The sequence below is a fragment of the Staurois parvus genome, unplaced genomic scaffold, assembly GCF_062004578.1.
Source record: "Staurois parvus isolate SC_StPar_1 unplaced genomic scaffold, SC_StPar_1.0 ptg000746l, whole genome shotgun sequence".
NCBI lineage: Eukaryota > Metazoa > Chordata > Amphibia > Anura > Ranidae > Staurois > Staurois parvus.
In genome coordinates this window covers 3,763,507-3,777,500 of record NW_028318542.1, presented here as the reverse complement: position 1 = coordinate 3,777,500, position 13,994 = coordinate 3,763,507, and the positions used below count along the sequence as shown (strand labels likewise).

The 13,994-nt window shown below is 44.8% G+C and overlaps 1 protein-coding gene across 2 annotated transcripts in view; it reads left to right on the top strand.

Annotated features, from left to right (window-relative positions):
- NUMBL (NUMB like endocytic adaptor protein) overlaps positions 1–11,383 on the top strand; it is a 129,387-nt gene extending 118,004 nt beyond the window's left edge. For both annotated transcript variants that reach the window (XM_089654182.1, XM_089654183.1), the window contains 3 exons: positions 1–84; positions 7,833–8,006; positions 9,671–11,383. The exon at positions 1–84 is cut by the window's left edge and continues 240 nt beyond it. In XM_089654182.1, coding sequence (XP_089510308.1) covers positions 1–84; positions 7,833–8,006; positions 9,671–10,368 — 956 coding nt within the window. In that variant the 3' untranslated portion in view covers positions 10,369–11,383. The remainder of the gene's footprint in view (positions 85–7,832; positions 8,007–9,670) is intronic.
- The last annotated feature ends 2,611 nt before the right edge of the window (positions 11,384–13,994 follow it).

The window sequence follows — 13,994 nt, the reverse complement described above, 5'->3', positions numbered from 1 at the left end:
CCTTCAAACGACAGCTGTCGCTGAGGCTCAACGAACTCCCATCCACACTGCAGCGCAAAACAAATTTCCAGGACAAGGGCCAAGGTGAGACATGGGTGGCAGGGGATATCAATTTGTTCTTGATGGAACCACAGATTAGGCTGTTCTGATCTACCTGACCAAAGGTCACCTCAAATCTTAGGCTTTAGTAGAACCTGTTGGCCATGCAGTACATGTGCTCAATTCTCGAGCTTAGAACCGGTGGGGACAGCTGGAGGTGAGTATGTGTATTTGGTTTTTTTTTAATTTAACACTTCTTTAAAGTGTTCCTAAACCCAGGACCCTGAATTAACTATATCCGGTCTCCCCGGACCCCGCATTCACTATATCTGGTCTCCCCGGACCCTGCATTCACTATATCCGGTCTCCCCGGACCCTGCATTCACTATATCCGCTCTCCCCGGACCCTGCATTCACTATATCTGGTCTCCCCGGACCCTGCATTCACTATATCTGGTCTCCCTGGACCCTGCATTCACTATATCTGCTCTCCCTGGACCCTGCATTCACTATATCCGCTCTCCCCGGACCCTGCATTCACTATATCCGGTCTCCCCGGACCCTGCGTTCACTATATCTGGTCTCCCAGGACCCCGCATTCACTATATCTGGTCTCCCCGGACCCTGCATTCACTATATCTGCTCTCCCCGGACCCTGCATTCACTATATTTGCTCTCCCAGGACCCTGCATTCACTATATCTGCTCTCCATTCACTATATCTGCTCTCCCCGGACCCTGCATTCACTATATCTGGTCTCGCCGGACCCTGCATTCACTATATCCGCTCTCCCCGGACCCTGCGTTCACTATATCTGGTCTCGCCGGACCCTGTATTCACTATAATTGATCTCCCACATGGAAATGCAATTATTTTAGTAAATATAAACTGCTAAATTCTTTTTCTAATCAGCAGTATATAGCAGTCTTGTGACTTCTATCAGTGTTTGGATGAGCACTAGTAATCTTGTAAGAGGAGTTGTCATTCACCCCTGAATGTCCTATGAGACTGCATGACTGCTGACATTCAGTGCTGATTGACCCTGTGCTGATCACCCTCCCCAAAAAAAAAAAAAAATACACACCACACTGAGCATGTGCAGATGGCTTCCGAGAGCTCCGTACTATCAGCAGATGGATTGGGAACAGTAGAAGAAGGGGAGGATCAGAAAAGACAGGGTCAAACAGCCTTTTTTTTTAAGGGGATTAACTCCTTAGGTTCCACAGTGAGTATAACAAGTATGCTTTACTGCATATACATGGGGCAGCATAGTTGCTAAGTGGTTAGCACTTCTGCCTGGCAGTACTAGGGTCACTGGTTTGTATCCCAACCATGGTACCACCTGCCTGGAGTTTGCATGTTCTCCTTGTGCCTGCATGGGTTTCCTCCGGGTACTGCGGTTTCCTCCCACACTCCAAAGACATGCTGGTAGATTAATTGGATCCTGTCTAAATTGTCCCTAGTATGTGTATGTATGAATGTGAGTTAGGGACCTTAGATTGTACACCCCTTGAGGGTTAGGGGCTGATGTGAATGTACAATATATATATATATATATAATGCGCTGCTTAAACTGACGGCGCTATATAAGTACCTGGAATAATAATCCACAACAGTAAAATCAGTCTGTATATTTAGTAACACTTTAACAAAGATTTACAAATACAAAGTACAGGGGTTGGACAAAAAAATGGAAATACTGCTTGGTTTGCAGGCTTGAAAGTGACATCATGTTTCGTGTTGAAAGTGGACATGATGTAACCATCTTTTTCTTCCGCTGTGTGATGAGACACCTAGCTAACAGGTGGAAGCCTCATTTTCATCATTTGCCGCATGTGCTGCTAGCAATACGGAGTCGTGTCTGAGCTTACTGAGTTTTAAAGAGGGCAAATTGTTGGTGGCGCTTAGCTGGTGCCTCTGTGACTGAAGTCGCCAATTTATTTGCTATGTCACAAGGTACAGTATCAAAGGTTATGACGGCGTATACAGTTTCTGGGAAAACATTGACTGAAAAGCGCAAGAACGGCTGACATGATCAACTGACCGAAAGAGACAAAAGGACATTGCGTAGGATAGTGACCTGGAATAAGGAAACAACTCCTGCAAAAGTGACTGCAGAGCTCGATCTCAGTCCCTTGAAGCGTCCTGTGAAGACTGAGATCGGCACTGATCACCCTCCCTGTGCAACATCTGATTCACCCAACTGCTTGGGCCCCCACAGTGTCAGCTTCCCTCCTCTCCATCTCACTGGCAGCTGCAAGCACACAATAGGATCCTTCAGGGTGGAGAGTGGGGGAAGGGTCCGATAAATATGTCACATTTACCAGCCCTTTCCTTTCCTGAATGAACACAATGAGTGTTCGGTACCGATCATTCACTGTGTTCATTCATAACTGAAGCATATTAAACTTTTTTTTTTTTTATGGGGCCTTGTCAGGTTGGCTATATGGGGCCCCGTGGTTTGTAACAGCAGCCCCGGACATGCGGCACACCTGCAAATCATGTAATGTTTCCATATTTTGTCTAACCCCTGTAAGGATGATGAACACATATGCATACTCAGTTTAGCAATACAATATCAATAAAAGGTCAACATATTAATCATGGGATATCAAAATAATTCTTGACATTTTTCTAATGACACAGAACGGGGTTCCCATTATTAGGTAAGATATCTGCGGCGTTTCAGTTATTAAGGGTATAATATATGGTAATCTGGATCCTGATACTACTTTACGGATTTAGTACGGTAGGACGAGAGGTGACCCTAAGGGGGCTTTGAGTAGCACCAGTATGATAATTTGTTATATCTGCATTACCTGTGAAAAGAAAGACCAAATCAGAAGGAGGAGAGAGAAGAATAATGGAAAGGACTCCACAGTAGATCCAATGGGGCTTATAGGGCGCAGCGAAGGAGTAGAAAAGAGGCACTTTTAGGCTATTCATGGAGACCACATTTTTTGGAATTTCTGATGTTTATGTATTGAGATAGCCGTTAAATATTTTACCATTTAGTTGTGTTTTAACCTCTTGAGAACTCTGTGCTGGTGATTTCCATGATTGGGCTATGATTTGTTTGGTTAGATATAATATGCTGTAAATCCGGTCATGTTTGCTGTGTTATGTTGCATATCCTTAATTGGTTTGTTTAGTAGGGCTGCGATATCTGCAGACTATACATAAGAATTTGCTCTTGCACTGCCCTCTAGTATCCTGTGTCAGCTAGAACCAAATGTATCACACACTACCCATTAAAAATGTTATATACAAAATACAGTGCAGCTATGACGAAAAATCCAATAACCTTATATGCAAAATTATGAGTGCTTAAATTCTCAAACTATATTCGTCCAACATTAATATAGTCAAAGAGTGTGTTTTTCAAATCATCCCGAGTGCTGGAAATTGATTGATATAGCGTGGCATCAAACAGAAAAAATCAACGGTTGTTCACTTCAAATTTTAACCGAAGTGAGCAGTGCACCATTATTGGTATCAGTGGGAGGAGTAGTGCCCCATTATTGGTATCAGTGGGAGGAGTAGTGCCCCATTATTGGTATCAGTGGGAGGAGTAGTGCCCCATTATTGGTATCAGTGAATAGTGGCTCATCGTTGATATCAGTGGCAGGAATAGTGGCCCATCGCTGGAATCTGTGAAACAGTGGCCCACCATTGGTATCACTGGAAGGAATATTGGTTCATCATCGATATCAGTGGGTGGAATAGTGGCCCATCATTGGTATCAGTGGGAGGAATAGTGCCAATCACTATCAGTGGGAGGTATAGTGCCCCATTATTGGTATCTGTGGGAGGAATAGTGCCCCATCATTGGTATCCGTGGGAGGAATAGTGCCCCATCATTGGTATCCGTGGGAGGAATAGTGCCCCGTCATCGATATCAGTGAGAGGAATAGTGCCCCATCATTGGTATCAGTGGGAGGAATAGTGCCCCATCATTGGTATCTGTGGGAGGAATAGTGCCCCATCATTGGTATTTGTGGGAGGAATAGAGCTCCATCGTTGGTATCTGTGGGAGGAATAGTGCCCCATCATTGGTATTTGTGGGAGGAATAGTGCTCCATCGTTGGTATCTGTGGGAGGAATAGTGCCCCATCATTGGTATCTGTGGCTAGGAATAGTGTCCCATCATTGGTATCTGTGGGAGGAATAGTGCCCCATCATTGGTATCTGTGGGAGGAATAGTGCCCCGTCATCGATATCTGTGGGAGGAATAGTGCCCCGTCATCGATATCTGTGGGAGGAATAGTGCCCCATCATTGGTATCTGTGGGAGGAATAGTGCCCCATCATTGGTATCTGTGGGAGGAATAGTGTCCCATCATTGGTATCTGTGGGAGGAATAGTGTCCCATCATTGCTATCTGTGGGAGGAATAGTGCCACATCATTGGTATCTGTGGGAGGAATAGTGCCCCGTCATCGATATCTGTGGGAGGAATAGTGCCCCGTCATCGATATCTGTGGGAGGAATAGTGCCCCATCATTGGTATCTGTGGGAGGAATAGTGCCCCATCATTGGTATCTGTGGGAGGAATAGTGTCCCATCATTGGTATCTGTGGGAGGAATAGTGTCCCATCATTGCTATCTGTGGGAGGAATAGTGCCACATCATTGGTATCTGTGAGAAGAATAGTGCCCCATCATGGATCTCAGTGGGAGGCATAGTGCCCCATCATGGGTCTTAGTAGGAGGCATAGTGCCCCATCATGGGTCTCAGTGGGAGGCATAGTGCCCCATCATGGGTTCAGTGGTAGGAATAGTGCCCCATCATTGGTATCAGTGGGAGGAATAGTGCCCCATCGTTGGTATCTGTGGGAGGAATAATGCCCCATCACTGGTATCTGTGGGAGGAATAGTGCCCCATCATTGGTATCTGTGGGAGGAATAGTGCCCCATCATTGGTATCTGTGGGAGGAATAGTGCCCCATCATTGGTATCTGTGGGAGGAATAGTGCCCCATCATTGGTATCTGTGGGAGGAATAGTGCCCCATCATGAGTCTCAGTGGGAGGAATAGTGCCCCATCATGGGTCTCAGTGGGAGGCATAGTGCCCCATCATGGGTCTCAGTGGTAGGAATAGTGCCCCATCATTGGTATCAGTGGGAGGAATAGTGGTCCATTATTGATATCTGTGGGTGGAATAGTGCTCTAATATTGGTATCAGTGGGAAGAATAGTGGCCCATCATTGGTATCTGGGGGGGGGGGTAGTGCCCCATTATTAGTATCAGTGAGAGAAATAGTGGCTCACCATTGGTAGCACTGGGAGGAGTAATGGCTCATCATTGATATCAGTGGGAGGAATAGTGCCCCATTATTGGTATTAGTGGGAGGGATAGTGGCCCACCATTGGTATCAGTGGGAGGAATAGTGCCCTGTTATAGGTATTAGTGGGAGGAATAGTGGTCCACCATTGGCATCAGTGAGAGGAATAGTGCCCCATTATTGGTATTAGTGGGAGGAATAGTGGCCCACCATTGGTATCAGTGAGAGGAATAGTGGCCCACCAGTGGTATCAGTGGGAGGAGTAGTGGCCCATCATTGGTATCTGTGGAAAGAATAGTGCCCATCATTGGTTTTAGTGGAAGAATTAGTGCCCCATTATTGGTATCAGTGAGAGGAATAGTGGCCCACCATTGGTAACAATGGGAGCAATATTGGCTCATCTTTGATATCAGTGGTAGGAATAGTGCCCCATCATTGGTATCATTGAGAGGAATAGTGGCCCATCATTGGTATCTGTGGGTGGAATAGTGCTCTAATATTGGTATCAGTGAGAGGAATAGTGGCCCATCATTGGTATCAGTGGGAGGAATAGTGCCCCAGGATTGTTATCTGCGGGAGGACGTGCCCCATCATTGGTATCAGTGGGGGGGGGGGGGGGGAATAGTGGCCCAACTTTACTATCTGTGGGAGGAGTAGTGCCTCATTATTGGTATCAGTGAGAGGAATAGTGGCCCATCATTGGTATCATTGGGAGGAATAGTGGCCTATCATTGGTATCTGTGGGGGAAAAGTGCTGCATCATTGGTATTAGTGGGAGGAATAGAGACCCACCATTGGTATCAGTGAGAGGAATAGTGGCCCATTATTGGTCTCAGTGAGTGGAATAGTGGCTCATTATTTGTATCAGTTGGAGGAATAGTGACCCAACATTGGTATCCGTGAGGGGAATAGTGTCCCATCATTGTATCAGTGGAAGGAATTAGTGAGCCAAGGGTTGGATCGATGCTAGCAAAGGACCACAGTTTGGAGACCACTGCAGAGGGAGCTCTGGCGTTAGGATAATAAAAGATCTTGGCCGTTAAAAAACTGATTTCCACCCAGTCTTCATCTATGATGGTTTAGAGAGTGTCTTGGAGGAGTGTGGAGATACTTATGTAAGAGAGATGAGTGCAGGACAATGGGGGGCATTTTATATTTACTCTCAAAACTAGTAAGAACCAGTGGGGTGCATATTACATCTTTATACTTACCGTAAGGTGTTTGCCCCATGGTAGTGCAGGGCACTGTTTAGCACAAACCACAATATGGTGGTACAAGAGAAGGGAGGCATTACATTGCAATCTGGAATTACCCACATCTTTAATCTCTCCCTCTCCTCCGGCACTTTCCCCTCCCCTCTAAAACATGCACACATCACCCCCATACTTAAAAAGCCCTCCCTGGACCCCAATGACCCAAACAACCTCAGACCCATCTCCCTGCTCCCATTTACATCCAAACTCCTCGAGCGCCTAGTCTACACCCGCCTAAGCTCTCACCTCAGCGATAACAACCTCCTCGATCCCCTACATTCTGGCTTCCGTCCCCTACACTCCAACGAAACTGCCTTACTCAAACTCTCCAACGACCTGCTAACCGCCAAAGCTAATGGCCACTATTCAGTGCTCCTACTCCTTGACCTCTCCGCAGCCTTCGACACAGTCAACCACCCCCTCCTCCTCAAAAAACTACACTCCTTCAGCCTCAGAGATTCTGCTCTCTCCTGGCTCTCATCCTACCTGTCACAACGCTCTTTCAGCGTTACCTATAATGCTACCACCTCCCCCTCACTCCCCCTCTCTGTTGGGGTCCCTCAAGGCTCCGTCCTCGGGCCCCTTCTCTTCTCCATCTACATCACTGACCTAATATCCAAGTACCACCCAACACGCACACTCCGCTCCTCACAAGACCTCCTTCTCTCTAGTTCCCTGGTCTCCTCTTCCCATGCCCGCCTCCAGGACTTCTCCAGGGTGTCACCCATTCTCTGGAACTCCCTGCCCCAACCCATCAGATTATCACCTACTCTCCTCTCCTTTAGGTGCACCCTGAAAACCCATCTCTTCAGGGAAGCCTACCCCACCCCCTGCTAAGTTGCCGACCTCCTCCACTCTTTCTACCACTCCATCCCCCACAGCTATCTCCTCCTGTGCCACCATCCCCTCCCTCCTAGATTGTAAGCTCGAAAGAGCAGGGCCCTCGAACCCCTCATGTTTTGCATTGTATTGTTATTGTTCTGTCACATGTTCTGTCCCCCTTTGTAATGTACAGCGCTGAGTGAACTATTGGCGCTTTATAAATACTGTATAATAATAATATGTATAATTGTTTTCTTAAATTTCCAGACCTGTACCTCTAATACAGAACTCCTTAGCACACATCTTTTGAAAGTCGGTCTTTTACAGATTTTCTGATCCAGATCAAGTTTTTTGGGTTTTTTTTCTGTTGCCTTTATTAACATGTACTGAAGGCAAAATTATAGCCATCCTTTCTCAACCAGTGTTTTTTCCTTCAGTCCTAGAAATGGATCCCACAGGACCACCTGACTCGGATGGAATTACTGACCTGTGCAACCAGATCAATAGCTCCTTCACCAACAAAGCATCTGAAGACCACTGTGTGAATGGGAATGGGATGAGGACCCCACCCAACGTGGCTTGTCTTCCTCCTCCTCGACAGGCAGCACAAAGTAAGGGCATGGGGGGAATGAATAAATGATAAAAGGTTAACCTAGCTTTGTCAGATTCAGTTTGACTTCAGTGGGCTCATTTGACAAAGCACTGCAAAAAATGATTATGATGTGCGAAGTGTAGTAACTCAAGGCAACCAATCAGAAATTACATTTTCCAAAGACTGACCAGTGAAATAGGATTGTCATGAGAGAAACATGGAAGATTCTATTTGTGACCTTCTTCTAAAAATGGCAGCTGCCTGTCTGGTCTACTGACCCTAAAGCTTCAATACTTTTTGAATCATTGACTTGGAGCAAGTATGTAGACCGGGAAAGTCCACCGGTCTTATCTGCATACTTCATCTGGGACACTGACTCTGTGAAGTACTGACAGAAGGTCAACATGACAGGTAGAAACACTTTTAAGAAGGAGCTCAGCAATGGCAGCTTCTATGTTTTTTTCATGGCATGTCCCATGGGAAGATTTGTCCTCACTTCTTTTCTTGTGGCACAACAGAAAGCTGATGGAGATTTCTCCAAAGTTGGAGAAATCCTCTCTGCTTTTCACCAGAATAAGTTATCCCCATAGAAAGAATTGCATAGATGTCAATGCAAGTTGCACCTGAAATCACCAAAAATAATGCAGGAACTATTTTTAAATTTGAACAGTTCCATTGCTGACAATAGGTTTTGACTTGTCATGTGTTTTGGAACTGTCAAACCGCATGATAAGTTGCAATGGTGTGAACCGGGGCTTAAAGCTGGACTTTAGGTATAACAATTTTTATATAGTTAAAATGATGTAGCTTGGGCCAATGTAGCTATGAAATGTATGTGCCATACCTGTGGAACACCCACGAAAGCTGGAAATCCCGGTAGCAGACACCGCTACTCCAATGATTGTCGATAGCTTCTAGGTTCCATCCCAAATGGCTGCCCTGCTGCATTGTGAACACAGGGCATTGTTTGCTCCGTACAAGCGCCATTCACAGAACACTTTGGATTTGTTAGATTCAAAATGTTCTCTGAACTGACAAGGTGGACATTGTGATATCAGGTGCCCCACCACTTCACCTCAATCACTCAGAGAACACTTGGTCACTGAGAAAATACAAAGTGTTCCCTGAACGGCATCCCTGCCAAGGGGTTGACCTCCTGTGTTCTCAATGCAGCAGGACAGCTGCTTGGCACGGGACCCGGAAGCTAGTGGAGATCACTGTAGTAGTGGTGCCTTTTACAGTGATTTTCAACTTCCGTGGGGATCCCACAGGTTTGGTTCATACATATTTACATTGGTCCAAGCTGGATCAATATAACTATGTAAAAAATTGCCATGCCTTGAATTCAATTTTAAGCTTTCCATTATTTATTAAGCCCAAAGTCTGCAGTTCAATTAAGAAGCAAATGTATCTTTCAGTTCTGATAATAAGGCCATCTAGTTTGCATAGAACTGAATTTAAGACCTCTTGACTGAAGCTGAAGTATATACTGTAAGCTCCGATAATGAAATGCTTCTCAGAATTAAGATATTGGAAATGAAGTCACTCTTGTAATCTTTGTGTTGTGGCTTTCCAGGCTTATTGGGGCATGTCAGAAATATTTACCCTAGCTAAATGAGAAACTTTGAATTTTTATTGTATATATGGGTCGGGATAAAGCAACTGAATGTCTGTTTCATGTAGGCATGCCAGCTTGGCCAGATCAAGCAGTGACCACCAACTCAACTCCTAACATCCAAATGGGTCATCGTCGTACACCATCTGAAGCAGAACGCTGGCTTGAAGAGGTGGCAAAGGCAGCCAAAGCTCAGCAGCAGCAGCAACATCAAGAGCCCTTGCCGCAGCCTATGGTAGCTGTACCAATGGCAGTTCCAACTACAATACAGGCTTATCCTGTTTCTTTTGATGCCGCTCCTGCCCCCGTGGGTATGTTCATTACCCCTCATATGCAGCCTGCCTATGTTCCAGTGGGTAGTTATGTCCCACCCATGGCCAACAGCATATCATACCCTACACCAAGCGTACCGGTGGTAGGCATCACTCCTTCCCAGATGGTGGCCAACGTTTTCTGCTCTGCTACCCAAGTACCGTCGTCTAACTTGGCAAGTAAAACTAACCCATTCCCTCACAGCATAATGCACTCTTCAGCCACAAGTGTCCACAACCCTACCCCAAATCAGCCTCACCAGTCTGGACCAAAGTCGAACAACCCTGCCAACGGTACTTGGCCCCCAGATCCCAGCCAGCTACGACTGGCCTCCACTGCACAAGAAGTGGATCAGTTCGAAGCTCAGTGGGCAGCACTGGAGTCCAAATCTCAGCAACGCCTGGCCAACCCTTTCTCCAACGAACTGCAGAAGACCTTCCAGATAGAATTGTAGCCAACGTAACCTTCACTCAAACTTTGTTCAGGAACAACCACCGGTAAATGATCAGCCAGTAGCATCCCATGAAGAGCCATGCGACAAAACCTCAGAGGTTTCAAATCCAAAACGGGTGGTTGGGTAAAACTGGAGTTCATGACCCCCCCCCCCCCCAAATGACGACATCTGTACTGATGGATATAAACAATAGGGTTGTACGTTCACCTGATAGCAACATTCCGATATATTAGGGTGCAGAGGATTGTTTGGACTGATGCGGGAAGTGAATTACTATTGCAGAAAGATGGTTTTGGTGGGAACAATGTACAAATGGGACACGGATTGGGCGGAAAAGAGAAAGTTCTAATAAGTTGTCTTTGTAAGAGGGTTTGGTAGGTAAGGCAGAGGTTCGAGGCACGTGATGTGAAGGTCTTTAAAGAATGTAATAAAGTTGGTGCAGATGTCTCATTTATTCATGCAATATTTGACACCACTTTAGACCTACCCCTTGTTCGTTTGCATTCATTTGTCCATGTGGTGCTATTTTGGTTATTCATCCAGGGTATGAGCATTTTTTTTTTATTTATTTGTATATATAGTAAGTTTCATCTAAATTATACCTCTCGCAACAACCATGCCTCGGCTCACTACTGCCACCTGGTAGTAGCAGAGAAGTTTAGCATCGCATCTCATTTTTTTCTGTGCCAAGTTCTGTTACATCTCAAGGTTACTCTAGAACTGCCATTGGACAAAGCTCATGGCACAAACGGGGGGTTATGCCTAAATCCTCTCAGAGGGTGACCATTTACTATTTTGTAGTTTTATGTTTTTAGCATTGTAACTTAAATGCCAAATGTATTTCATATTTAATATATATATATCTATATATATATTTTCTTATTTTTGTTTTTGTTATCTTTAAGAAATGTAAATTGATCAAATAAGGATATGTCCTGGAGGATTCAGTCATTGATAGGAGAAAATTGTCTTCTAAAATAAACGGCAGGAGGGTTCTTGGCACAGGCAAGCCGAACTGTCTGTTTAGTGTAATGTTTACATTCTGTCATGCGGTGATATCTGGAGATCTTATTGGCCAGGCATTATTGGGAGGTAAGCAGACAGTTGGGGGGGTTGCTAGCACATAGGGGAGATTTACTAACACTGGTGCACACAAAATCTGGTGCAGCTCTGCATATTAACCAATCAGCTTCCAGGTTTTATTGTCAAAGCTTAATTAACCAAGCTAAAGTTAGAAGCTGATTGGTTACTATGCACATCTGCTTAGTAAATCTCCCCCATAGAGACCTGCAACAAACTCATTTAAATAGAGATCCACATCATAAGCAGGCCATACATGGGTCGAATTCCGAACGATTTTTCCATTGAAAACGTTCATTCTGTAATCCGATGGTGCCACCAATGATTTAAAAAATTGGTAGTTTTTCACGAATTTTCCAACATGCCTGATAAACAAAATGGGGAGGAACCACAAAAAAATCAACCAGTGCCAGTGCCCCACTAACAGAGCAAAAATCAGTCGTTTATTCTTAGGTCTGATTTCCAAACTAAAATTCTTTCGGAAATCAACTCATGTATGGCCGGCCTTAGAAATTGTACCTGACCCATGGCTTAATAGCAGGCTGATAGATTCATCTCTCTCTGTCATTCTATTCTCTCCTCCCATCAGCATGCTCCATGTTTGCACAGCTTGAGCTTTGCTGCACAGGGATTGCAAGAGTCTGATACCAAGCCAAATTGAGATACTTACACTGCTTGCGTTAAAAAAAAACAGAACAATTTACTGATGCATTTATAACTACAGAAATTGGGTATTAAACCCAAAGCATACATTTATTATTTTGCAGCTTACCTATTCTTAGATGTGGTGGCTGCATTCGTTTTCTTTCTTCTATTTTCATCTGGAGATCCAGCCAGTAACCCTTAGGTTCACATCTGTGCTGGTGGTGCCGCTGCAGATTCGCACGAAAATCCATGCACAGAGAAATGCAGACCCGTGGGCGGGTGCCATTAGTTCTAATGGCACGCCGCCCGCACTGGAAAATGCAACCGTAGTGGGACCCGAGGTTCCCGTGAGGGCTGCGTTTTTCAAAGAAGTGCAGGGACTTCTTCCCTGTGTGTCACAGGCACGGGAGTCCATTCAAATGAATGCAAAACGCGGCCCGCACAGCCACATATATGTGAACCGGGGGTAAGTCAGTTTTTCACAAGCTCAAGCCCTCCAGCAGAATGTATCAATTTACATGGATGAGACAAAGCACTTAGCACTGACGAGAGGGAGGGGTTAAAATGATCATATTTTATTTTTTAATGCAAATCCCCTTTGCTGTAAAGTGTGATGTGGAGTTTGGCTTCAATTTGTTCATGCGTCTAAATCTGCTAATACATATAACACTAGCCTCCCCTAGACTGACAATGCTGCTGTTTCCTGTGCCTCCTGTGCTCATTCCTCTTGAGATGTGTCACACTAATACAAGAAGTGCGTTACTGGCCAGATCACCAGGTGAAAACAGAGTGGGGGGGGGAGCCAAAGAAAAGAAATCTAATGCAGCCACCACATCTAAGGATTGCTAAGCTGCAATGTAATAAATGATTAGGTTTAATGCCGCTTTCATTTGTATTTTTTTTCTGCATATCCGGAGTTTAGCTTTAAATGAGACTGTTGTAGGTCTGTGTGTCTGTTTTGCAGCAGAGGTCAGTCATATTGCAGTTTACAAAACCCACATATTGAATGTTGAATATAGCGAACATTGGTGAGCATGAATGGGGCCTTCACTGCTATGGATGACACAGTAAGCCATAGGACCCTTCTAAAGGAAAGCCTATAATTGGAGGACCATATGGGGCTCTCCCCTTTATGGGGCCCATTCGCACTAGTGTGACTTGTCTTGCGACTTTGGACTTGACAACTCGCAGCCCATTGTTTGCAATGGTACCCCTTCAAATTGGTGCGACTTATGCCGGCCATAGACAGGTTGAAAATCGGCCAATTTTCAAACCGTTAGTGGGTTAATTGGTCGGCTGTTTTTCGGGCTTTTTGCACATTTTTTTTATCGGGCATGTTGGAAAATTTGTGGCCAATTTTGATGATCAGCCGATTTTCCCGGCAATGATGGGCAAATCGGCTGACCGTTTTACCGATAAAAAATCTGCGCATGAGCCATGACCTGCAAGAAGAAGAAAAAGAAGAAGAATTCCAGTCCGCTATTATATTTTATATGAAGTATTGCGGTTGCAACAAATGTATCCATTTATATCCGAATAAAAACATCTGTATCTGAAATGGATACAAATGGATACATTGTTGCAACCGCAATACTTCATATAAAATATAATAGCGGACTGGAATTCTTCTTTTTTTCTTCTTCTTCTTATGTATTGCTCCCCTGTGTGCTCTCCTGTCTCTGCAAGGGACAGAAGTAATTAAGGGGTTAAATGCCGGCAATAGACGTGATGAAAATCGGCCAATTTTTTTTTACCATTGGTGGTAACGTCGGCCGATCGAACAACCAATTTTTTTTTTTTTAAACGGCTGGGTTTCGACCGGTCTATGGCCTGCTTAAAAGTCGCATTGATTCTGAAATAATGCCTGTGCTATTTTTGTGCGGCTTTTATTGCTAATTTGG